Genomic DNA, 26,410 nt, shown 5'->3' with positions numbered 1-26,410 from the left:
TCAACCCCCTTTCTAAAGCTTTAATGTCACATTTCCAAGTTCCTGTTGGGTGCTCTATTTTGAATGACCCCATTACCTCAATCTCATTGTGTCCCAAACCACAATCAGTTTCTTTCCCTGACTTCCCTATTCCAAAGAATCACAGAGGATGTTTGTGGCAAAAAGATCCTCTTAGAAATCCAGTGCAACCCCTCTTGTTTTGTAAAAATGAGACCACCTGGCCTGCAAATCAAACCAGATTCCTCCCCCTTCCCCAGATTCCACACAACCTTCCCAACCCTCTCTTCCGCATAGCTATTCCCTTAGCTTAGAACACCTTCTTCCTCTTCACCTAGCCAAATACTCCTGGAACTCGTATTTCCAGTTAAAGTCACGGTATCTCCAACAAGAACTTTCTTGACGACCCCAAAATGCTCTCTTTCCCTTCTGAGGCTTGCAGCCCTTGTCTGAGACACATGTTGCTTTACTTTGTGATCATGTTTGCACACACATAAACTTCCATAAGGAACCATCACTTCATATATCATTGCTCTTACTATGTGGACACTATTCTGAGCACTTTATTTTATTTTAATTAATTAATTTATTTACCTATATTTGGCTGTGTTGGGTCTTTGTTGCTGTGCGTGGGCTTTCTCTAGTTGCAGCAAGCGGGGGCTACTCTTCCTTACGGTGCGCGGGCTTCTCATTGTGGTGGCTTCTCTTGTTGTGGAGCATGGGCTCTAGGAGCACAGGCTTCAGTAATTGTGGCTTGAGAGCTCTGGAGCGCAGGCTCAGTAGTTGTGGCGCATGGGCTTTGTTGCTCCACAGCATGTGGGATCTTCCCAGACCAGGGATCAAACCTGTGTCCCCTGCATTGGCAGGTGGATTCTTAACCACTGCGCCACCATGGAAGTCCTAAGCACTTTCAATATAGTAACTTATTTAATCTTTGCCACAGTCCTATGAGGTAGATGTTAATATTATATCCATTTTAGAGAAGAAGGAAGCTTCTAGGACTCAAGGGGGTTGAGTGATATTCCCAAACATCACATAGGTAGTAACCCCAAGTCCCTGTTCTTAACCATTTTACTATGCCATCTATACCACCTTCTGTAAATATTTTTGTATCTCCACAGGACATGGCTCCAACCCCTTGTTCCAATGTTTTTCTAAGTGTGACCTCAGGAAATCCACCTCCCTGCTTGCTTGTGAGCAACGTAGATTCCTGGTCCTGACCTACTACATCAGGGTCTTGGGGATGCATAGATTCTTAAGGTCCACTCAGGTTCGAGGATCATTGCCTTAACCAAAATAGGCCTTAGAGGATTTAATGACTGAATGGAGTCATTGACTCCAGCGCAGTTTGAAGACACTGCAGTGCCCAGTGAGGACAAATGGAGGGCCCTTATGTGCAACAGCATCACAGACTCACAGCTCCTGCCTGCCATGGGTCATGAGATGCTGTGGACCAGTCAGAGGTTCAGGTCTTTGCCCTCCTTTCTCCTCTGTTCATCTCAGTCTCCCAAAATCCTGTCTACTCCTTCCCTGATGATTTATTGCTTCTTGAGACATTAATATGTCCATTTCAGATTACTTTAAGCACTCCTTCTGGGAAGATTTCTTATTTTACCAATCCCTTCTATCACCTTCCAAATATGACTGATCTGTGTGGCTTGTTAGATGGTTTAAATAATAACTAATCATTTACTGAGCACTTAATATTGTTCACAACAACCCAAAGAAGCAGGTATTATGAGTTATACCTGTTTTACAGATGTGGAAACTGGGACTGGGAGATGTTAATAATTTGTCCGAGCTCACAAAGCTGGAAAATACAGAGGCTGATTTGGAATGGAGCTCTGCTGGGTGTGGGAGGCTACTTAACCATACCGCTTCCCACAAGTTTAGAGGCAATCCAACACTTACTTCCTGGGTACCGACTGGACCCCAGCACTGAGTCTTATTGTTTAATAACTCACCTGATTAGAGACTTTAAGAACATATTTAGATTTGCTCACCAAAAGAATGGTAATCGTAATACAGTTGATCCCTTTGGCAGCAGTTCTAAATAAAGACATTAAGAAGAGCTGTCCACTGGGCTTAAAGTAGAAATGCCCACACCCCAACGGAACCTTAGCTGACACATTTACAGACCTCCCCTTTACCTTCCCCAGTCACCCAGTCACCCAGTCACCTCCCAATTGGTTATCTTATCCTTAGAATCCTCTTTCACACTCCCTATCACCTTCCAGATCAACAAAGCCATCCCCATCATCCCCTTCTCCTTCTAATGTGCATATTCTGAAATATCCTGACCCCAGGGGGCACTTAAGACAAATTCGACACTTTTGAGATAGTTCAACCCGTCTCAGTTCCCCAAAATAGCTGGCAATAGGGGCAGGAGTTAAGCACTTGGTTTAGCCTTTGATTGTCTAACAGAGAGGATGGCCTTTCTTTTCCACTCCACGTGTGGCTTCTCAGCTGTCCTTTATTGTCTACGTCCACAACCCCGAGCTGTGTACTTAGTCCCTTAGGTGTATTCAGGGGAAAACCTAATTTGTAGAAATTGTTCTCCGAAATCCAGGAATAATCTCATGGCTATTTTCAGACAAAGATAGAGGTAGGAGCCCGCAGAAGTGAGCTAGGAAGGAGCTTAAAATACTTCACATACCAGAAACACCCTCCCTTCCCCCCAGGAGATGGCTTTATTCCCACTCCTTTCTCAACAGTCAGACTCACAGGAGCTGAAGCTTAGAGGCAGACAGTTGGTACTAGCTGCCTGGGCTCAGACAAATGACTTAAATGTCTCTGAGCTTCAGTTTGCTCACCTGTGAAACGGGGCTGACACCACCCTGATCTCCAGGTTATTGTGAGAATTAAGGTATGTAAAACAACATCAGCATCAGCGTTAGGGCCTGTACCTAGGAGTCCCTAAGATTTTATTGAGGACTCATGAATTCTTTTAAGGTCTAGTAAAGCGAGAGAAGCCCTACAAACTAGTGTCTTGACAAGTGGAAGGATGAATGCACTGGGAACAGAGTGACTATAACTAAAAGAGGGAAATGGAGTTTTTTTTAAATTTTTATTTATTATTTATTTTTGGCTGCGCTGGGTCTTCATTGCTGCACGCGGGCTTTCTCTAGTTGCGGCGAGTGGGGGCTACTTTTCGTTGCGGTGCACGGGCTTCTCATTGCGGTGGCTTCTCTTGTTGCGGAGCACGGGCTCTAGCTGCGTGGGCTTCAGTAGTTGTGGCTCGTGGGCTCTAGAGCGCAGACTCTGTAGTGGCGCACGGGCTTAGTTGCTCCGTGGCATGTGGGATCTTCCCGGACTAGGGCTCGAACCCGTGTCTCCTGCATTGGCAGGCAGATTCTTAACCACTGCGCCATCAGGGAAGTCCTGGGAATGGAGTTTTAGGAAAAGAATCCCAGTAATCCAAGTCTGTTTTTATCAAACAGCTATTTATGCCCTGGGTTTGGGGACATAGGGGCAGCGGGGGTGGAGTGGGAAGTTTACCTGACAGGAGACTGGGTTTGGGATTAGGATTCTGTTCTGTGACCTTGAGCAAGAAACCTGTCTGGGGGAATTCCCTGGTGGTCCAGTGGTTAGGACTCTGTGCTTCCACTGCAAGGGGCGTGGGTTCAATCCTTGGTCGGGCAACTAAGATCCCGAAAGCCCGCATAGTGCAGCCAAAAAAAAAAAAAAAAACCTGTCTGGGCTCCAGTACCAAGCGGCAGACATTGCTTATTTACCAGGCTGTGATGAGGGTCACTTTGTAAATGTGAGGAATTTACATCAATAGTAGCTTTTGGACTCAACTCAGGCTTCGCAGGAGTGCAGGTGGGCAATACCGACCCAGGTCTCAGCTGTAAAGCAGGATTACATGAGACAAAGTGGCCTTCTCCCACCATGATGCTCATGCCTCTCTGAACAGCAACTGTTTTCCTTTCACAGTCCCAGAAGGCGCCTCTCTGGGGCAAGACGAATCTACCCAGCCCACAAAGGCAGCAGAGTGGCTGGTCATGGAACATTTGCTCCACTTCATCCCAATAAGTGGCAGGCACAGTGGCCCCAAGGAGAGACAATGCCAGCAAGCAGTTAAGTGATGAAATTCCCTACTTCCTCCACACAACCCATGCTAACAAAACAAGCTGATCATTATTATGCAGTGGTTCACACCTCTGGCTCTGCAGATAGGCAGAGCTGGTTTCAAATCCCTTGGACTCATTTACTTACTAGCTGTGTAATACTGGACAGTTATGTTTCACTCTCAGAACCTCAGTTCCCTCTTCTGTAGGCCTTGGCCTGTGGTTGGTGTGGTATAATGTGTAGGAAGGAGCAGGGTGCTTAGACACAGGCAGTGCTCCATCAGGAATGGCTATTAATAAATTCTCCCCTCTTGCATTTACGGCAAGTTTCTGAGAACTATGGGAGGTAAAGGGAGCCTTCATTTTCCTTTATTAATCAAGGGAGAAAGAAAAAAAAATTCACATCACATCACCAATTCTCATAGAATTTTTAATAATCTTCTTTTTTTTTTGCAGTACGCGGGCCTCTCACTGTTGTGGCCTCTCCCACGCAGGCTCAGCGGCCATGGCTCACGGGCCCAGCTGCTCTGCGGCATGTGGGATCTTCCTGGACCGGGGCACGAACTCGTGTCCCCTGCGTCGGCAGGCAGACTCTCAACCACTGCGTCACCAGGGAAGCCCCCTCATAGAATTTTAAAAAAGACATCCTGCAAGCGACTTCCCTGGTGGTCCAGTGGTTAGGACTTTGCGCTTCCATTGCAGGGACCACAGGTTCGATCCCTGGTCAGGGAACTAAGATCCTGCAAGCCGTGGGGCATGGCAAAAAAAAAAAAAAAAAAAAAGTCATTAAAAAGACGTCCTGCAAATACCACTAAGGTAAGAACAGTACCACCCTAAAGGATTTAAGGGTTTATAGTTTAGAAAGTGGTTTAAAGTCTATACTTTGGGAATTCCCTGATGGTACAGTGGTTAAGACTCTGCACGCTCACTGCTAAGGGCCTGGGTTCTATCCCTGGTCGGGGAACTAAGATCCCACAAGCCGCGTGGCCAAAAACAAGAAAAAAGAAAAAAAAAAGTTTATCCTTCATTTAATGCCTGCCAACCCCTTGTGAAGTAGCATTTATCCCCACTTTACAAGTAAGGAAACTAGGGCTTTTAGCTTTTAGGTAAAGCTAAAAGCACAGGACGAGTAAATGGTGGAACACTGGGATTTCAAGCCTTCTAAAATACAAATTCAGCACTCTGCAATTCACAAGAGTGCTTACCGAGTACTGAACCTACATTGTTTAGACATGTCTGAAATGGCATTTCAGGAACCCAAAGTGGAGTGACCAGGTTAGCAACATGGTTAGAGATCACTCGTGGCTACCCTGAAACAATTTTCCTTGGTTCCGGGGGATGCGGTGGGCATAAGCTCTGCCCCCACTCTGACATGTTTGAGAAATCTTTTATTAGAAGACGTTTCAGAAGGCAACATTTTCAAATCAGGCAATCAGTAATCACAACTAAATACAAAATTTCAGGTAAACCTGCCTTTTAAAATAAATCAGACTCTTGCAACAGGAGAATTGCCCCAGAGCTTTTTTCTTGTACAAAAACAATTAACACCACTTTGCAAAAGGCATACAAAAATACAGTATTAAAAAAAAAGAAGACTGCTCCCGGCATAATACCCAACAGCAGCTCATAAAACACAAGCTATTCAGGTGAGACATCAGTAACCTACATCTCAACTGTTCTCCAAAGACAGTTCTAGAAGTCAGTTGGCTCCCAAAAACCATGCTCCAGAAGGTAGGGAGGCTTTTTCCTAACTTCCACTGGGGTTCTCTGAGGCCAGGAAGCAACCTCAGGAACAGACCCTCATGCGTAATAGGTTTGGAAGTAGCAGCTGGCTTCCCAGAGCCACGTATAGCGCTCTACCATCCTCCCTTCCCCTGCTTTCAAACCCCCATCCAGTAGGCACCTGCTGCCCTGGGCAGAGTTCTGGAGGGGCTGGTCTTTCTTCCAGGCTAGGCTTAGGGGCTGCTGAGGTTGCCCACATGACACCTGTTGGGGTGGGTGCCTTTCTCAGAATGGAGACTGCGCCTGGAATCCACTTGGAGAGGCTCAGTCCAGCTGGGGTAAAATCCATCGTGGTCCACTAAGCAGAGCTCCTGGAAGCTCCTTAAAAACCCACCAGGAAGCTAGTCTGCCTTCCAGAGCACTGGATGCATCCCAGCAGCTCTCCCAGTAAGAACTGCAGTAAGGCCCAGATTCTGGGAAAAGGATCTGACTCATGTCAAGCTGGCAGGAGGCCAAGGGTGGCTACAGAGCCAGCAAGCTCCTTGGAGTTGCATGAGAAGGACAGGTTTGCATGGTCCTAGTAGAACTTCAAACTTACCAGTCAGGGATTGAGACGAGAGGGAGGTGGGAAAGAGGAAGTGGTACAGTTCTCCCTCTTCAGGTGCCTGACATCTGCTTTGAGAAAATTCTGAGATGGAAAACACCTGGGCAGGGAACAGGTTTACAGCCAGGACTCCAAGCCTTCCCCAGGCCACAGTGTGGGACACTTTGCCCTGTGTCCTGGGGAAATATTTCTGACCTGTGGGAAAGGGGGTGCCTTAGAGCCCATTGCATAACAAAGGCAGAAGGAAACAAAAAATTCCCTGGTGAGGACTGAATGGTCTCTGCCCTCAGAGGAAAGGACCCAGGGGGCTTTTAGACAAAGAATCTAGAGCCCAAGTTCTTTAAATGTTCTCAAGGTCGCAGCCTGGAGAGTGGTGGGAGGAGGGGTGTCATTTAACATCAGAATATATATATTAAAGGTGTCCAAGTCCTCAGCTACTGTAAAGTGTCTGACAGTGAGGTAATGGTCCCTGCTGATTAAGTCTGCGAGCTCGTCTTCACCCAAGACAGCTTGTATGTCTCCTGGAAAAAGGAGCCTCAGGGAGAGTGTCCAGGCCCAGCTGTCCCAGCGTCACCCCAGAGACACCAGTGGGAGCATCCTTTCCCAGCCTAAAGCTCATCGGGAGTGTGAGATTTCATGCAGGCTGGAGCCCCCCGACAACGTCCACCACCTGTTGCATAGCATCTGTTGGGCTTTTCTTCGGAGCTAGTGAGCTAGGCAGACCCCAAGGCTCCTCAGTCAGCTGTCTGCCTGAGAAGCCAAAGGCGTCAGAGAAGCCACAGCGCTCCCATGAGTCAGGGCAGAGGGAGAGTTGGGCTGCAAGGTTTCCAAGAATGCAAGCCCTTCTTGCGTGTGCTCCGGATGCAATGCATTCTGGGATCTACTGTCCAGGCTGTCCCACTGGAACCAAAATGTGCAAATTCCTATGGGTGATAGGAGAGGTTAAAAAATAAGTTCGGGTCTTTGTTAAGACAGAGCAGTCAGGCTTTTTGGTCAGCTAGTAGCCACTGAGGTACGCAATTCTTTTCTGCAGTTGCTGCTGCCGACACCGGAGCTGCCTTTTCTCTGTAGCCATCCTCTTCTCAGCCCCCACTAGGGCTTGCAAGTATTCCAAGGCCTTGCTCAGGATCACTACTTTGGGGGCCTTGGAGCAGCTGGCCAGGGTGGGCACCTGGTCCCTCAGGGCCAAGAACCTGGAACGGAGGTCATTCCGTCTTTTGCGCTCCAGGAAGTTGTGGTTCTTCCTCTTGGTCACGTCCTCAGTGTCAGAACTGACAGGTTTGGGGTGGCAGGACTGGGGAGGCTCTCTTTCTACAGGCGGGGGGCTCACAATTTCTTCATCTGCCTTATCTTCCTTTTCCTCTGGTACATCTCTCTCCAGACCCTCTTCTTGGGGCCCTCGCCCTGGAGCCTCTCCTTGGGAGCAGCTTTCTGGAGGAAAACGGGCGGCATAGTTGTGCTGTTGTTGATGGATGGAGATGTGGAAGTGTTTCATGCAGGGGTCCAAAGGGTCTGCTCGCACTGTGATGGTGACCGGCTTCCGGACACCCAGGGACTGTCTCTTCTCCACGGTCACAACGTCGATTTCTTCACCCTCTGTCCAAGAAGAGAGATCAACAGAAGAAACACACCCCATGAGAAACACATACTCAGACCCTATCTTGGAGTTTGGGAAAGGAGGTGACATTTTCCCAATTTAGATATAAACAAATTCAAGGGAGGAGAAAGACAGCTGATTCATCCGTAATGAGGCTAAGGGCAGTGTGAAGGAAAGGAGGTGAAATAAGCAAGGAGGAAAATATTCTCCAATTTCTCTTTGCACAGCAAGGCTTAGATAAGAACAAAAGGCAGACCCAAGCCAACAGCCCCCAGTCTGCACAGGCTCTCCCCTCCCCCACTGAGGGGATGGAGAAAAAGAGCTATCAGCCTGGGACAAAGTTTAGCTCTAAAGATCTTCCCCAGTCGGGCTCTTTCATGCCCCATCAGAATTGTAAATGAGGGGTCTGTGGGCAGAGCTGCCCTTTGTTCCAACCCAGCACAGCCTGCACTTGGGAATTGTTACTTTTCACAAGTTATAAATCCTATTATTCCCCCACCTCTCTATTCTGCCGCCCCTTTCAGCTGAAGAGTCGGAGAAGGGAGGGCTACAACCCATCCCTCCTCACCCAGAGGGGAGGGAAAGGGTTTGCCTTAGCAGCATTTTGCTCCTGGGTTCAATGGGTTTCTAGAGTCATCCATCATTTATAGGTTGCCTGCCCCACCCCCTTCCCTGACCAGAAGAGGGTTGGATTTGTAATCACAGGTCTGCAAAAGCTGCAGGAACTTCACAAAGGTACAAGCGACCATTTCCAAGCTACCTATGCCAGGGCAGGAACTGAGCAGCATGGGAATGTTCTGACACAAGGGCCAAAACACTAGCAACACCTGGACATGCCCCCATCATTCCCTTGCTCCAAGGTCTTTTAGGTTACCCCAACCAGGAGAGGGACAATTTGGGGAGAACCTTCCTGCTCCACACGTTTTCCAGCCCCCGCATAGAAGGCCACCTTAATGCATTTCAGCCTGACAACAGAAGAGCTCAGTTCTCGGCCTCTTTTGCATATCAGGATGCTTGAGCCCCTTTGTCAGGAAGGCTTCCATTGTGTGGACAATCGCATTATTTCTCCATTAATAAAACCTGACCGTTCAGCCCTCCTGGCCCCAAGGCCTGTGATTGGCTGGCTAAGCGGTGTTTTGAAGGCTGTCTTACCCAGCCCCTGGCCCCTATTGGCTGAGCTTTGCCATCAGTCACTCTTCCCACCCCCCTCATTGTTTGCAATCTGTTGCATTTTGTTCTGGGCCATGTGGCCTATGGGTGAACCAGGAGCTTGCAAACAGGTTCAGGTTAAAGAGCAGGTTAGAAAATGAATCAGGAGGCTTCCCCACATCCCAAACCTTTAATATTTCAGGGTTAAACCTCATAGCTGCGGAAGGCTCTGCCTAAGGAAGAAATAAGGCACAACACGATTCTCCTTTCCAGAGAGTAGTGCCTAACTCTACCCAGACAAGGAAGTGTCCTCGGCTGGACAATCAGGTCATACTCCATGTGCAAAGGGAGAAACTGAGACCCAGTTCAGCCAAGTCCACACATCACCTTTGTAATGTTCTGGATCTCAAACTAAGATCTCCAGACTCCCAAAACAATGGTCTTTCCATTCTACCACTCCATCAGCCTTTGTAGAGATACATCTTTATTGGTTTCTTGATCTCAAAGTTCCCATTCCAGCCATTAAACAAACAGAAGGTCTTGGTGTAGAAAGCAAGCAGGTTAAAAATGACCTTAACACAGTGGACCGAAAAAATTGACTTTTAATTGTTCTTGTTATCCTTATTTTTACCTTCAAGTGTATGACAACCTCCATACCCATTCCCCAGTTCCCTCTAAATGGTCATGTAAGTTATTCTTAAAAGCTACAGTGAGGTTTCCGTCCTGATTTTCCCGATGCGAGCCTCAGTTTGCACCCTGTAAAACACCCTTGCCAATATTTCTTATGGGCACTTCTGAGAAGAGGTTAGGCTAAGAACAACATAGTCTGGTGGCACAGGATGCAGCAGGCTGTCCTCAGTGAGGTTTACACTTGCCTTCAAGGATAGGGAAGGGGAACCTGGAGCTCTGTATCTGTGACCCCAGCACCAAGCCCAGAGCTTAGCACAAAGTAGGGGCCAGCTAACATTTGTTGAATACAAATGAAGCAGTTGAAAGCCCTCAGATGAATTGGGCGGGACCTAGAGGAACACCTTCCCACATCAGGCCAGAGCAAAAAGGCAAGATGTACCACTTCTCAGATAAGCTACCACGAAGTTCCTCTAAACCTCAGAGAAGTGCCTGGTTGGGATGGAGGATTGAGTAAAAGAGGCTGGCTGGATGGCAGGAAGCTGGGGTTCACTTCTGGTGATTTCCTATTTCTAAGCCTGTTTCCATCTGTTAATGGGGAGTGGTCATTCCTCCGCTACCTGTCTCATAGGTGATGGTGCGGATGCAAACATGGTAAGGGGTAGCGGAGCAAGAGAAGCCATTATTGTCTTTCAAAAGTAAACCAGGCAGGAGACCAGGTTTGAAAGGATGAAGGCTTTGGCTTTGCACAAAGACTCCTCAGCTTCTTCTCTCCTCAGGGGAGTGAGTTTCCCAGAGAAAGAGACAGGAAAAAAAAAAAATTCAAGCCTGGAGTGACACTTAAGGGACCCTTTTCAGCCTTAGGAGGACAGAAATCCCCTACGGTCCAATCCCTGTATTGTCCTCCTAAGCGCCAAGCCCCAGCCTGTCTCCCTGTCTCCCTTGTCCCCTGGGGCTCCAATCATCATCAAAGGGACGCTGGCTCCCACGCCACTTCTTCAAACTGTTTACTAACACACCCACGTGCCAGACAGACACCGCTGGGGGCTACACCGGCAGCTTCAGCCACAGGAAGGGGGAGGTGGCGGAAGGGCTTGCGCAGACCCGCTGCCTGACCTCAGCGGCAGAGGTTTGGCCACCCATGAGGTGCCCCCCTCTTTGATGGCCCAGGGTGGTCCTTACCCGAGTCGCTTGGGCTCTCGGACCCCGAGCAGGCCTGGGTCTTGGGCTCGCCCAGCGGACAGGGGGCAGCGGGCGCCGGGTTGCCGGCTTCGAGGCTGGGAGCGCAGTCCAGGGCGGCGGGCGCCTTGGGCGGGTTCCCCCGGGGCGCGCCAGCAGCGAGCCGGTCGCTCACCGCTCTCTCCAGCCGTTCCCGGGCCGAGAAGCCGCTCCACATGCAGTCACGGCGGATGATGGAGGCGTAGTTCCTGCCCCAAGCTTTCGAGTGACCCCGGGATTCTGCCTCGTCCCCGGCGCCCCCTCCGGGCCACGGCTCTGGAGGACCAATTCCGGGGGCCGGGTCCCCGGCGCCGGGACCGGAGCCCCAGGGCGGCGACGTGGGGGGCGACGGCACCAGCTCGAATTTCTTCCAGATGTCCTCGCTGGGCGCCGTGGAGCGGTAGAAATCCTCCCCGCAGTCATAGTCGTAGAAATAGTGCTGGTACGAGTCGAAGTCCATGTCCGCTCCCTGCGGGAGGGAAGGGGGACGTGCTGACCCGGGTGCAGGCCCGGGGAGGGAGGCGTCCCCCCGTCTCCCAGCACAGCTGGCTGCCAGGCTCTCGTCCCTCTCCAATCGCTCGGCTTGGAGCCCGCGCCCTTCCCTCGCGACCCGGCAGCCCGGCCGCGGGTCAGCGTGCCCAGGGAAGCCGGTCACAGCGCGCGGACTAGGGTGCAGGGAGCGAGTTCAAAGCAAACTTTGCCAGCGCCGCCCGGAGCGCAGCTCCCAGGGCCCGGCCGGGCCGGGCGGGGGCGCGCTGTGCCCAGAAGGCAGCCTGCAGCCCGTCCCCCGGGACCCAAGCCCGTTCCCCGGCCGCCCGCAGCCTCACCTCGCTCCCGCCGCCGACCGCCTGGAGCGGACCGGCTCCCCGCCGGCTCGGGGCAGCCCGGCAGCCCGCACACATGCACATGCGCGCCACCGAGCGCGCGGACCGCACTCAGGAGCTCGCCCCCCCCCCCCCGCGCGCTCCCGCCCTCGCTCGCGCACGGCGACCCGGACGCTCCCGGGAGCGGCGCGGGAGCGCGAGATGCAGGCGCATTGTTTCCCGGCTGCCTTATATCTCGTCGCGCGCCCGGGGCTCAGGGACCGGGGGCGGGCCCTACGGGACAAGCCCCGCCCCTCCCCCGCCCCTCCCGGTCGACAGGTGGGGGCGGTGGAGTCCCAGCCCCACCCTTCCAAGCTACCCTCTCAGACTCTATTCTATTCCCTGTACCCCTCGAAATGAATTGCACACTGGGGAGCGCAGAGCAGGCGGCGAGCTGATGTAGCCCGGCGGTCGCCTGGTGGGGGCGTGACTCTTTAGCGAGGCCCGGGTGGTCCCCTAGAGACCGAAAGAGAACCGCGCTCCTTGCAGATTCTGGGCTGGGGAAGAGAACTACTCCCCGCCCCACGAGCCGGCTTCCTCGGGCTCGCCCCTCTTGGTTCTGGTGCGTCTGGCCCGCGGGGAACAAGGTAGTTGGGGGCAGCCGCACCTCCGCCGCGCCACCTGGTGGCCCTCAGCCCTGAACTGGGACTGGTCCCCGGCACCCGCTTCATCACCTTTTGGCCCGTTTCATCAGCTCGGTGTTCCTAAACCTCAGCGAAGCAAGGTGGTGAAGATTCCGGATTCTGAAGCCTGTAACTTAACCTTTCTGAACCTTGGTCTCATCTGTAAAATGAAGGGACGGTAATACCTCACAGGATTGTTGTGAGGGTTTAAGAAGATAGACTATCTAGGGAAGGGATTAGGCCAGGAGAGGCAAGTAGAACAAACTTAGCCCCTGGTATGGGTGGTAAGGAGAATTTTTCCCCAGGACCAGGCCAGGGCTGAGATTCCCCTCCCTAATACCACACACAAAACACTCTGTAGCAGCTGTACTAGTAGAGGAAAGAGTGGAGATTTGGAGTCTGGAAACTTCCTTCAAGCCCTTGCTTTGCTACTTGCTAGCTGTAGAGTTAAGTCCTTTGAAGCCTCTGTTTACTTATCTGTAAAATGGGAACTTTGCTTGCAGCTGCATCTCTAGCCAAGATGATGGACATATAAGCCTTGTGTCCTCTTCTATGCAGACTTCCTTCAGTAGAAGAGGAAAAGCTAAACTATAGGGGCATTCTATTTAGACCAAGGAAAGTAACTTGGGGTAGCAGCCAATACATCATGGAGAATGCTCTAACTGGCATTCAAGGTCTGGTCTACAAGCAGCAGCCTGATTACCTGCTGTCTTTCTCTCCCACCCCTGTAGTCTAAGAAACCAAACTACTCACTGTTGAAATCCCAGCAGAGGGCTGTGAGATGTGCAAGCAGTTCAATGTGTTTGGAGCGTGGGACACCAGGTGTGAGTTGATGTATGGGTTGAGAGAAAAGGGAAGGAAGATGACACCCTTAGTTTTGCATATGTTAGCTCCAAGATGCACACCTCTGAAGGCAGCAACTAGCTCTTACTAGCTTTGCAACCTCAGTACATAGAACAGCTTCTGGCTGAACTTACTGAGTGACTCAGCCAACCAGATTTTAGTGAGACAGCCTGTGTGCCCTGCTTTGTGCTGAATGGAAGGTACAGATCAGAGAGGTTCCAGGTTTGGTTGCAGCCCTGAGGCAGAGGGGTTGGGAACTGCCTTTTGGGGACTTGTTCTCTGGTCCACAGATGTCTGAAATGGTTGCCGTACCAGTCTGAGTTCTTGGTTACAAATGACAGATACATTTAAGCAGAAAATCATTTTACTGGAAAGATTTGGGGCATAGAATCCATGGGAAGCTGGGAATATATGCTTGAGAAGTGGGTCTTCTTTCTCTATCTAGATGAGATTCCTTACTCAACAGCCCCTCCCCATGGTTCATTGTGGTAGGTGATATCTGGGGACAACCAGGAGGTGGCCTCACCTCAAGAACTAGAATAAGGTGAATTAAGTTGTCTTCTGAGAGTTAAACTGCTCCTTCACTTTGCATACTTTGTCTTCCTCACCAAACTGTAAGCTCAATGAGGGCAAGGACAAATGTCAGTCTTGTTGACCACTGTAATTCCAGAGCTTAGAACAGAGCCTGGCACAGCGTGGGTGCTTTGTAAATGCGTTGCCTGTTTGGACACAAGCCTCTAATGCTTTAAAGTAGAAATGTGTGCATGAATTGGGAGATTGGGATTGACATATATACACTATTGATATTAAGTATAAAATAGATAACTAATGAGAACCTACTGTATAGGAACTCTACTCAACGCTCTGTGGTGACCTAAATGGGAAGGAAATCCAAAAAAGAGGGGATATATGTATACGTATAGCTGTTTCACTTTGCTGTACAGTAGAAACTAACACAACATTGTAAAGCAATTATACTCCAATAAAATTTTTTTAAAAAGAGGAAAAAAAATATAGAGATGTGTCAGTCTACCTGCTGGAGACAGAATCACTGTCAGGCCCAGTCTAGACTGTAACCTGAAAAAAGGTATTAATGCAGCTAAAGAGAAGAAGGTGCCAGTCAGGAGGGGTCTGGACAGTCAACAAAGCAGAGACCAAGAAGGGCTGTCAAGGCATTCACCAGAGTGTCCATCCTAGCACTGTCTGGGGACAAAGATGCTGGTCCAGGAGATGGAAGCATCATCCTTTGAAACCACCCAATTCATCCCCCACTTCACTTGTGCTCTGGATCACCAAGAGACCTGCTGAAAAACCACTCTGTTCCCCATGTAGACCTGCCCACAGGGAGAGGATGCACTCATCAGTGAACAAGATGATCCAGTCTGCTTCAAAGCCCTGCTTCCTCTTAAAACTTAATGAATTGGCATCTGATTTGAAGTATCAGTCTCATGGGCCTGGTTAATGTGTGTCTGTTCTGCAGAGACGCTGCTGCTTTTAGGGCTAATAGCTCTGCTTTCTGAGTGATGTCTGGACCCAGGATGGTGATGAATTCACGAAGGTAACAAATGCTACTCTAGGGACACTCTGCAATTTTTAATTTCCTTTATTATTTTTTCTTTTATTTTTAAAAGAAGATGTTGGGAGTAAGAGTTTTATTAATTAATTAGTTTATTTTTGCTGTGTTGGGTCTTCGTTTCTGTGCGAGGGCTATCTCTTGTTGTGGCAAGCAGGGGCCACTCTTCATCGCGGTGCGCGGGCCTCTCACTATCGCGGCCTCTCTTGTTGCGGAGCACAGGCTCCAGAAGCGCAGGCTCAGTAGTTGTGGCTCACGGGCCTAGTTGCTCCGCGGCATGTGGGGCTCCCAGACCAGGGCTCGAACCCGTGTCCCCTGCATTAGCAGGCAGATTCTCAACCACTGCGCCACCAGGGAAGCCCATCCTTTATTTTTCTTAAAACATATTTTGAATCAAAATAATACATGTACATAATTTTTCAAAATCAACTAAATGTATGACAAGGTTAAAAAAAAAGGCAGCCTTCTACCCTACCCTCACCACCCCTGATTCCCACTCCCCAAAGGCAACTACTGGTTTAGCTGGTTTTTTTTTTTTTTTTTTTTGCGGTACGGGGGCCTTTCACTGTTGTGGCCTGCCCCCGTTGTGGAGCACAGGCTCCGGACGCGCAGGCTCAGCGGCCATGGCTCACGGGCCCAGCCGCTCCGCGGCATGTGGGATCTTCCCGGACCGGGGCACGAACCCGTGTCCCCTGCATCGGCAGGCGGACTCTCAACCACTGCGCCACCAGGGAAGCCTGGTTTAACTGTTTTTTGTCCCTGATATTTCCTTCCACATTTTGACCAATACAGATAATCTATTTTAAAAATTGGAGGGTGGGGTGACATAAAAACAACATAAATTTATTTCTTACAGCTATTGGCTGGGAAGTCCAATAGGAATTTTAAAATTTCTATTGACCTTTTTAAAATTAATATTTATTTATTTATTTGGCTGTGTCGAGTCTTAGTCGCAGCACGTGGGACCTTTTTTGTTGCAGCGCCGGGCTTCTCTCTAGTTGTGTTATGCGGGTTTTCTCTTCTCTAGCTGTGGTGCACAGGCTCCAGAGCACATGGGCTCTCTAGTTTGCGGCATGTGGGCTCTCTAGTTGAGGCGTGCGAGCTCAGTAGTTATGGCACGAGGGCCTAGTTACCCCGTGGCATGCGGGATCTTAGTTCCCCGACCAGGGATCGAGCCCCTGTTCCCTGCATTCGAAGGTGGATTCTTTACCACTGTCCCCCTATTGACATTTAAAATAGAAGGAGAAGTAGCTCTTATATTTCCCTTCCCACCATACATACTTTTTAAAAAAATGTTTATTTATTTATTTTTGGCTGCATTGGGTCTTCATTGCTGCGCACGGGCTTTCTCTAGTTGCAGCGAGCAGGGGCTACTCTTTGTTGCGGCTTCTCATTGCGGTGGCTTCTCTTGTTGTGGAGCACGGGCTCTAGGTGCGCGATCTTCAGTAGTTGTGGCACGCAGGCTCAGTAGTTGTGGCGCACGGGCTTAGTTGCTCTGCAGCATGTGGGATCTTCCCGGACCAGGGCTTGCACCCGTGTCCCCTGCATTGGCAGGAAGACTCTTAACTACTGCGCCACTAGGGAAGCCCCCACCATACATACTTGGTCTTCCCTTATTCTCTCAATAGATTTATAGTTCAATTATGAAATAAATATTCAATATCTATAATATTTTGACTATATGAGTCAAATATTGGAGTATCAGAGTACTATGGAGTACTCTGACTACATTTCCTCTCTTAAAAAATTTTTTTTCAGAGTTAAATTTTATTTTATTTTTTCCTTTTTGGCTTAGATTTCAATGTAGATATTTCTTTCTATGGATATATTTATTCTATGTATATGAATTTAACCCTAGACATTCCCACCAGAGCTACAAAGACCACTTCATATGGTCAAACGTGACAGTTAATCAATCTATCAGCTCCATTTCTTTCTTGGAAACATCCCTTTTGGAGCTCTTTGTTTTTCTGTTACAATTTGAACTTAATGATCTCTAGGCCTGCTTCACAACTGTCATTTTGCAACTTCCCTTCACCATCATCCTGGAAATTCCCTTTGCTTCTCTCCTGTGTTGGCTCTCCTGTTTTCTGAAGCTCATTGCTTCTTCTTTCTTGATTTACTTCCTCACACTGGTGGCACACATACTTTAGCAGCTGCCTGAGAAAGGGTACTTGGGAAGTAAAATTTTTGAGGCCTTGCATTTCTGAAATTGTCTTTATACCCTCACCTTTTGTTGATAGTTTGGCTGGGTATAGAATACTAGATGAGAAATAATTTTCCCTAAGAAATTTAAAAGTATTGCTTTCCTGTTTCTTAGCAACCAGTATTGCTATTGAGAAAACGGATATCATTTGATCTACAGACCTTTGTATGTGACCAGTTTCTCTTTCTGGAAGATTTTAGGATGTGCTCTTTGTCTCTGGAATTCTGACTTGTTTTTCACTGCTGTGCTTTGGTGTGGGTCTGTTGTATAATAAATAATTTGACTGGACCTTGTCACCTGTCTTTAGGAGGTAGCCTCTAAATACTTGGAATTTCCAGAGTGATAGGACTGTCTTTGTTATTAGGGCCCTGATAGTTTATGCTCATGAGGTTACTCATGGTGGTCCCCTGGATAGTTTAAGATGACTCAGGATAGGGGTTGGTCAAACAAGAAAGGCCAACCTTGTGATTAGGGGTTTAGAGCTTTAAGCCATGTGACACTGTCTGACCTCTAGAAAAGGGAAGGGGGCTGGAGATTGAGTTCAATCATGCAGACAATGATTCAATCCATTATGCCTATGTAATGAAACTCCAATAAAAACTGGACACTGAAGCTCAGGTAAGCTTTCCTGGTTAACAGTACTCTGCATCCATGTGCTGGGAGGGTGATGTGTTCCGACTCCACAGCAAGGGGACACTGGAAGCTTCACATTTGGGACCCTCAAACCTTGTCCTATGTGTCTTCTTTTGGCTGGTCCTTATTTGTATCTTTTTTTACCCTAATAAATCTGTAACCATAAGTATAGCATTTTCCTGAAGTCTGTGAATTGTCCTAGTGTATTATCAAACCTCGGGGGGAGCTTCCCTGGTGGCGCAGTGGTTGAGAGTCCGCCTGCTGATGCAGGGGACACGGGTTCTTGCCCCGGTCCGGGAAGATCCCACATGCCGCAGAGCGGCTGGGCCCGTGAGCCATGGCCGCTTAGCCTGCGCGTCTGGAGCCTGTGCTCCGCAACGGGAGAGGCCACAACAGTGAGAAGCCCGTTTACCGCAAAAAAAAAAAAAACCTCAGGGGTTAGTGGAAACTCCCTGAATTTGTAGTCAGTTGGTCAGAAATGTGGGTGGTTTGGGAACCCCTAAACTTGCAGCTGGTGTCTGAAGTGAGGGAAGTCCTTTGGAGGACTATGCCCTTAACCTGTGAAACTTGGCCTACTCTGGATAGCTAGTGTCAGAATTGCATTGCAGGATCTTTTTGCATTATGAACCTCCAAATCTGAAAAATAATTGCACTCTGCAATAATTTTTTTGAAAAATTTCCCCACTCCATTCATTTTCTTTTCTTCTCTCTTTCTGAAACTCCTGCTATCCTTTTCTTATCTTTTCTTCAATTTCTATCTCTCTGTGTGTGTGGTTTCGTTTTGGTTTTTGTTTGTTTTTGACTTTCCAGGAGATTTCCTCAACTTCCAACCTATAGATTTAATTTTTGGACTACTATATTTAAAAAAAAATTTTTTTAGAGCTCTTTTTTTTTTGTTTCTCAAATGTTCCCTTTTTGTGGTTTCTTTTTTTTCCATGGACACAATTTTTCCCCCTCTTTTTCCTCTGAGGCTATTAATAGTAATTTTTATATTAATTATAAATTTTGAAGTTTTCTTCCGCTCCCTGTTTTCCCTATTTCCTTGGAATCTGTCTCCCCAACCCCGCACTTGCTTTGCTCTTTTTTTTTTTGTTAGAGGCTTTCATCAAATGTCTGGTGATCCTTGCTGTCAGCTTTTACTTATATTAAAGAGTGAAGTATTACAAGCTGATTGAAAGCTCTATGTGTGTGTGGTGGGGACCGGGCGGGCGGTGGTCTTTTAGTTATGGAGCTTCACTAAAGGGTGAGTAAGCAGATATCTGGCAGTTTTACCAGGAACTCTTCAACTGTCTGTATCAGTGGGTTTTGAAGTTTCCATGTAGAGAAGTCCTCTAATCTTCTACCAGGGGCAAGGTAATAAGCCTGCTTGACAGTGTTCTGGGAACCAAGAGGGGAAAAGGGGTGAGAGGGTCTTATAGTTCAGCAAATCCCCCCTCATTACAGTACAGTCTGTCACTCCTATTCTCAGCTGTGCCTGGTGTTCCCAAGTCCAGAGCCTCTCAATTCAAACTCCTGACAAGCTGGAAGAGGGCAGTCACTTGGCTGCAGAGGTTGAAGGAGGAGATTTAGGAGTCCAACTCCTTATGCTTCCATGCAGGCCTCCCCTTTTCAGCCCCATCCTACAACCTGCCTTCAAATGTGTCCAGCGCCCCCTGTTCCTGAGCTGTTTTTGTGTTCTGATGCAGTTATAGACTTGTTTCTTGTTGGCACTTCTCTCTCTTCCACACTCCCTGGATAAGGAGTTGTATTTCAGCTTCCTCTGGCCTTTTGCTAAGGCAGCCAGCCCTTATCCATCTGGTTTCCAGCTTCACATCTCTCAATTGCTGTTATCTCCCCTATTCTTTCTTTCTTTTTAAAAATTAAAGTAGGGAATTCCCTGGTGGTCCTGTGGTTAGGACTCTATGCTTCCACTGCAGGGGGCATGGGTTCGATCCCTGGTCAGGGAACTAAGATCCCACATGCTGTGCAGCGTGGCCAAAATAAATGAATAAAGAAGTAAATAAAAAATTAAAGTAAAATTTACATAACATCAAGTTCACCATTTTAACCATTTAAAGTGTACAAATCAGTGGTTTCACAAGGTGGTACAGCTGTCACATCTAATTCCAGAACATTTTCATCACTCCTCCCCCAAAACTGGTATCCATTAAACAGTCATTCCCTGTCCTCCTACACCCTGGCAACCTTTAATCTGCTTTCTGTCTCGGTGGATTTGCCTTTTCTGGACATTTCATATAAATGGAATTATACACTATGTGACTCTTTGCATCTGGCTTCTTTTGCTAAGCACTGTGTTTTCAAGGTTCATCCATGTTGCAGCGTATATCAGGATTTCACTCTTTTTCATGGCTGAATAATATTTCATTGTATAGATATGTCACATTTTGTTCATTCATCAGTTGATGGACATTTGGATTGTTTCCACTTTTTGACCATTATGAATAATGTTGCTATCAACATTCATGTACATGTTCTCGTTTGAATATATGACTTTGATTCTTTTGGGTATATACTTAGTAGTAGAATTGCTGTGTCAGGTGGCAACTCTATGTTTTACTTTTTTTTTTTTAAATAACCTGATATTTATGTTTTTATTTATATTTATTTATTTACTTATTTGGCTGCACGCCTGGGATCTTAGTTCCCAGACCAGGAATCAAACCCACGCCCCCTGCAGTGGAAACACGGAGTCTTAACAGCTAAGCTGCCAGGGAAATCCCCTATGTTGAACTTTTTGAGGAACTGCCAAACTTTTTGAGGAATGCCAAACTGTTTTCCACTGTGGCTGCACTATTTTATATTCCCTCCAGTAATGTATAAGGGTTCTGATTTTTCCACATTCTTGCCAACACTTATTTTCAGTTTTTATTACTGTTATTTTTATTGCCATCTTAGTGGATGTAAGGTGGTATCTCACTGTGGTTTTTTTGGCGAGGACGCGCCTTGAGGCTTGCAGGATCTTAGTTCCCCGACCAGGGATCAAACCCAGGCCATGGCAGGGAAAGTGCCAAGTCCTAACCATTGGACTGCCAGGGAATTCCCCTCGTGGTTTTGATTCACATTTCTCTAATAATTAATAATATTGAGCATCTTTTCATGTTTATTGGCCATTAGTATATCTTCTTTGGAGACTGTCTCTTCAAATCCTTTGCCCATCTTTTAATTGAATTGTTTGTCTTTTTGTCATTGTCTGGTTACTAGACCCTTATCAGATACATGATTTGCAAATACTTATTTCCATCCTGTGGATTGCCTCTTCACTTTTTTCATAGTGTCCTTTAATTCACAAACGTTTTTAATTCCAATGAAATCCAATGAATCTACTTTCTCTTTTGTTGCTTGTGGTTTGGAGCATCATATCTAAGAATTCATTACCAAATCATGCAGATTTACCCCAATGTTTTCTTCCTAGAGTTTTATAGTTTTAGCTTTTATATTTAGGTCTTTGATCCACTGGAGTTAAATTTTGTATATGGTGTGAGGCATGGGTCCAATTTCTCCCGTTCCTTTCTTTCCTTCCTTCTTTCTTTCCTTCTTTCTTTCTTTCTTTCTTTCTTTCTTTCTTTCTTTCTTTCTTTCTTCCTTTCTTCCTTCTTTCCTTCCTTCCTTCCTTTCTTCTTTCTTTCTTTCTTTCTTTCTTTCTTTCTTTTCTTTCTTTCCTTCTTTCCTTCATGCAACCATCACCACAATTTCCAGAACATTTTCATCACCCCCAAAAGAAACGCCACACCCATTAAGCATCATTCCCTTCCCTTGTGAGTTTATACTTTTTTCCTAATCCATTTACTGTCATTTTAGTGGAATTTCAGGAATCAGTGGAGATAAACCCATGTGATCAATCCTCATGTTCAGCCAGAAATCTGCTCTCCCTTTCAAACTTCAACAATTCTCACTTTCATTAGGCGGATGCCTGAGTCAGGTGGTCTGAGAGGGCTTACTGGAGGAGGGAAATTTCATCTGAGCCTTAAAGATGTTTAGGATTCCAGTGGAAGTTAAGGAGATGAAGGTGGGAGAAGATGAGAAGGGAGAGTTAGGGAAGAGAAGGGGAAGGAGGGGAGATGAAGGACTCTGGCGTCAACACCAGAAAAATTTAATCAGATTAAAATCTGGTTTCTTATCCCAAGTCTGTGGCTCTGCTTGAGTTTCACTGAAAAGCAATCCTTTCCTTAGAACCCTAAGAAATGTAGCCTTGCCTTGAGTGCAGTGAGAAGGGAGTTCTGGAGTCTTTGCACCTCACTGCAGCCAACCTGGGGAAGGGGCCAGGTCTAGAGAGACAGGGACAGCTTTCAAGAACGGAGATGGGTAGGCTAAATATAAAACTTCTCTGTTTGCAAGCTGTGTCACACTGAGTCAGCTTGTACTGCCTCTCAGTTTTCTCATCTGTAAAGTGGTTATCCTTATCTAGTAGCATTACTGTTGGCAAGGCATTTGGCACAGTGCCTGGCCCAGAGGAGAATTTCAAAAATGTCAGTTTTCTTTTCTTTCTTTCTTTGGAGATTCAAGGTAAACAATATAGGTGGGGTCTCAATCAAGGCCTTGACTGTATGGTGAAGGAGCTTGAACTGAAGCTGAAAGCAATGGAGAATTATTGGAGGCTTGTGACTGGAGAAGTGACACAGATATATCTGTGCTTTGGAAAGATCACTTCTGGAAGAAGAGAGTCTAAGCATAATGCAGGAGAGGGAGCCCCAGCTCTGCATCTAATTGACTCCTTCTTCTCATATGTGCCCGACACATATGAATGGTCCTCGTCAGTGTTTCACTAGTGGACTATGAGTTATGTGAAAACTTAAGCCCTGATACAAACAAGGCACTCACAAGTTTGCCTTTTTTAGAGGTAGACTTGATGGGAGTGGGGGGAGCTGATGTAGCCAGCCTGAGCTATCACATGGGGGATGAGATGGAATTTTTGAGAAGCTCTGGAGATCATGATCATGGCTGTCGCCCAGGGGCCCTCCACGACTGCCCCTCAGAGAGATGGAATACCACGTGTCTCGTGCCTGAGGATAATTGTGAAACCATATGAACTCTCCTTAAGAAACTTTGTCCGTGGCGGATGACAAAACCTCATCCACACCCTGCCCTGGGTTCTGACCTCTGGGCACAGGTGGAGCCAGGGAATCACCTGGAATCACTCTTCTGTCCACTAGAGGGAAACCCAGGCTAGAGAGACGGTGACTCCTGTGCGTAGGAGACCTGAGGCAGCAGAAGGAGCTGCCACCCTTGGGGCCTGAGTGACCTAGGCCCAGTGCTGTGCTGGAGTTGTTGCCTTTTCAGGAATCGTGGGAACAGGTTGTTACATGTGGTCATTAAAAATTAAATTATATAAATTTACATTTAAATAAATATGAAAAACAAAGATAGTAGAGGCTCCAAACTCACCATTCCCCAGTTGTTTTACTGTATTTTACTATTATCTACTATACCTGTTATGGTGGAAGAATTATAGCACGGTGTGCTACTGTCCAACTCCCAACTAGAAAGTTTCCCCCATCAGAAGCGTGCTTCCCTCAGGAAGCACCCGCCTGGGTCTGTCTTCCCAGGCCTGGCTCCAGTCCCTGGCCCCAAATGTTGGATCAGCTACACAAACACTGTACAAGAACAAGCAAGACACTGGTGTCAGACAGATCAGGGCTCCGCCATCCCCCCACTGCCTGATCTGAGAAAGGCACTTAACCAATCTGCTCTTCAGTCTCCTAACTTGACAAATAGGGGTAGGAATACTCATCATGCACGACCACTGCGAAGATTAAACGAGATCATCCGTACAGAGCTCTCGGCTGGGCCTTCCCATCACCTAGGAAGGTGTTCTCATGACGTAGAAGCTATTATTATCATACTTGTGGAGGGGTGGGGTAGGTGCTGAATTTAAATTGGCTCTGAGTCCTGGACCACCCTGACACTCGGTGTGTCAGGGAAGGGGCGTGGGACGGGAAGGACCAGGAGGCAACAAATCCGTCGAGGCACCGCTGGCTGACCTGCCCCAAGCACACAGCCAGGAAGTGAACCCACCCCGACTCCAGGGTTGGGGCTCGGGGGGCGGAGGGAGGCAGCCGGACGTCTCAGGCCCGGCGGTTGTGCGCAGGAAGCGGTGGCCGGGGCTGTCCCGGAGCCTCAAAGCGGCGGAAGGGAGGGAGCAGCCGGCACCTGCATTGTGCAAGGCTCGCTCCCGCTGAGTCGCCGCGGACCCCCTGGAGCGCGTTCTTGGCGTTCGCTGGTGGGGCGGGGCCCGCGACGTTCAGGCAGGTAGTTACTGGGCAGGGAAGACTCGATCTGCCTTCATGCCTTCATGCCTTCACTCATTCACATACCCATCAGTTATGCGGCAGGCACAGGTCCATAAGGACCTTCACAGCTGGTGGCTCTGTGGTCAGATGGCTGGGTTGGAATCTTGGCTCCACCACTCCGCTGTGTGACTTGGGCAAATGACTTAACCTCTCTGGACCTCAGCGGGTGCAATGTTGGATTAAATGAGCGGACGTAGCTCGACTACTTCATGGAGTGTTGGATTAAATGAATTTCGTGTGAAGCACTTGGAATCATGGCTGCAGTCAGTCAGCATTAAGTGTTGGATCTTTTCAAAAAATAATTTTTATTATTGCAAAAGATCATTTCAAGAGTGGCGTGGAGGATGCACTAGAGGGGCCAAAAGTTGCACACTGGAGGCCTGAACAGTGGTTTTAAAGGTTTTGAAAACTGATTGCCAATCTTTGAAAATTGTGAAACTTCATCTAAAACTCAGATTTGGGCTTCTTTTTAAAAGATTGATGGTCTGGGAAGCTTGTGTTTCATAACCTGCTATTGGCTATTGTGCTAGAGGCAGTCTCTTTATTTATAGTGTGTTTTCCTGTGTCTTTTGCAAAATGCTGTTAATTGTTTTACTAGAAAAAAAAATTAAAAACGCTTGGGCAATTCCCCTGTTGCAAGGGTCTGCAAGGCAAATTTATTTTGAAAGCCAGATATTATATTTAAGTTGTGGTTATTGGTTGCCTTGGTTTTAAAATGTTGCCTTCTGGGACATCTCCTTAAAAAAAAAAAAAGATTTCTTAAACGTGTCAGAATGGGGCAGTTCATGTCATTTGCGTCCCCTGAACCAAGAAAAGATCTGAAGTCCTTTGCGTTTTCACAGCTGGGCTAGAGGCCAGAAGTTAGTGATTAAGTGGAAGGTGTCGAGACCTTACCAGGAAGTGAAGTGGAGATGGAGCGAAAGAGCAGACAGGTGTCAGGAATTTCGAAAGCAGAATTGACAGCATGTGGGGAATGGGGGAGAAAGAGGAGACAGGTTGACTCTTGGGTTTCTGGCCTGAGGGAATGGGTGGAAGGTAGACCCATTCACTGACCTGAGGGTCCAGAGGAGGGAAATAAGTTTGTATTTAGCCATGTGGGGTCTGAGAGTCTGCGTCAGTCATGAGATCAGTGAGGTATCTCAGATCTGGTGCTCAAAAGAGAGAGCCAGCACTAAGACACACCGCTGGTGAGACAGGAGGCCTGCTTAAATCACCCCAGGGGGGGACTTCCCTGGTAGCGCAGTGGTTAAGAATCCATCTGCCAATGCAGGGGACATGGGTTCAATCCCTGGTCCGGGAAGATCCCATTTGCCATGGAGCAACTAAGCCCATGCACCACAACTACTGAGCCTGCGTGCTGCAACTACTGAAGCCCACGAGCCTAGAGCCCGTGCTCTGCAACAAGAGAAGCCACTGCAACGAGAAGCCCATGCACCGCAACGAAGAGTAGCCCCCACTCGCCACAACTAGAGAAAGCCTGCACACGGCAACCAAGACCCAACATGGCCAAAAAAAAAAAAAAAAAAAAAAAAAGTCACCCCAGGGATGTGTGGGAAGAACAGAAGGCCCAGGATGGATCCTGAGGACCTGTTTACATTAAGGGATGAAGGCACTGAAGGAACTGGAAGATGTAAAAGGAGGAGGAGAGGAGCCTGCAAGACTTTGCGGGGTCCAGAATCTCTTCCTTTTACATCCCCTGCCTTGCCAGGGGGACTTATCCTCCACCTGCAGCACTGGACCTCTCCCCAGTATCTCACCGCAGAGGTGGACTAAAGAATAGTTAAGGGGCTTCCCTGGTGGCGCAGTGGTTGAGAATCTGCCTGCCAATGCAGGGGACATGGGCTCGAGCCCTGGTCTGGGAAGATCCCACATGCCATGGAGCAACTAGGCCCGTGAGCCACAACTACTGAGCCTGCGCTTCTGGAGCTTGTGTTCCGCAACAAGAAAGGCTGCGATAGTGAGGGGCCCGCGCACTGCGATGAAGAGTGGCCCCCGCTTGCTGCAACTAGAGAAAGCCCTTGCACAGAAACGAAGACCCAACACAGCAAAAATAAAAAAATAAAAAAGAATATTTAAGGAGGAGGGGTTCTGACCAGAGCCTGATGTAGCCTGAATGGTAAGATGGGGGCAAGACCCCAGTCAAGTTCAGAACACCTAAGTGCCCTTCAGAAGCTGCTTCTTGCCTCCCAGGGTCACTTGGTGGGCCTCTGGAACACTATTGGGAAGGGGAGCTCAGAGGAAGAGCCCAGCTGGGCCCCTCTGGCTGCAGAGTGAGCAAACAGGGCACCCAGGACATTCTCAGCTGTGGGGAAGTTGGGAGTCCAGGGGTACCTGGAGCTGCCACATGGTAGGATAACAGGTCAGGTGAGGGAACCCCAACCCTTGTGACCAAAAGGTA

At 48.1% G+C, this 26,410-nt stretch overlaps 1 protein-coding gene across 2 annotated transcripts; it reads right to left on the bottom strand.

Annotated features, from left to right (window-relative positions):
• Window positions 1–5,438: 5,438 nt before the first annotated feature.
• MYCL (MYCL proto-oncogene, bHLH transcription factor) lies at window positions 5,439–12,745 on the bottom strand. 2 transcript variants are annotated; one of them, XM_089895459.1, is made up of 3 exons: window positions 12,522–12,745; window positions 10,949–11,453; window positions 5,439–7,989 (listed from the first exon to the last, which is right to left on the bottom strand). In XM_089895459.1, exons 2-3 carry the CDS (start codon window positions 11,442–11,444, stop codon window positions 7,391–7,393), a joined length of 1,095 nt encoding a protein of 364 aa, XP_089751585.1. In that variant the 5' UTR covers window positions 11,445–11,453; window positions 12,522–12,745; the 3' UTR covers window positions 5,439–7,390. The 2 variants fall into 2 exon arrangements, with proteins under 2 accessions (XP_089751585.1, XP_022431069.1); XM_022575361.2 differs by lacking the exon at window positions 12,522–12,745 and adding an exon at window positions 11,812–12,007.
• Window positions 12,746–26,410: the final 13,665 nt, after the last annotated feature.

The sequence above is a fragment of the Delphinapterus leucas genome, chromosome 1, assembly GCF_059928025.1.
Source record: "Delphinapterus leucas isolate spDelLeu-1000000601 "Yukka" chromosome 1, BTC_Dleu_Yukka2, whole genome shotgun sequence".
Taxonomy (NCBI): Eukaryota; Metazoa; Chordata; class Mammalia; order Artiodactyla; family Monodontidae; genus Delphinapterus; species Delphinapterus leucas.
This window is presented reverse-complemented; position numbering and strand designations above follow the sequence as displayed.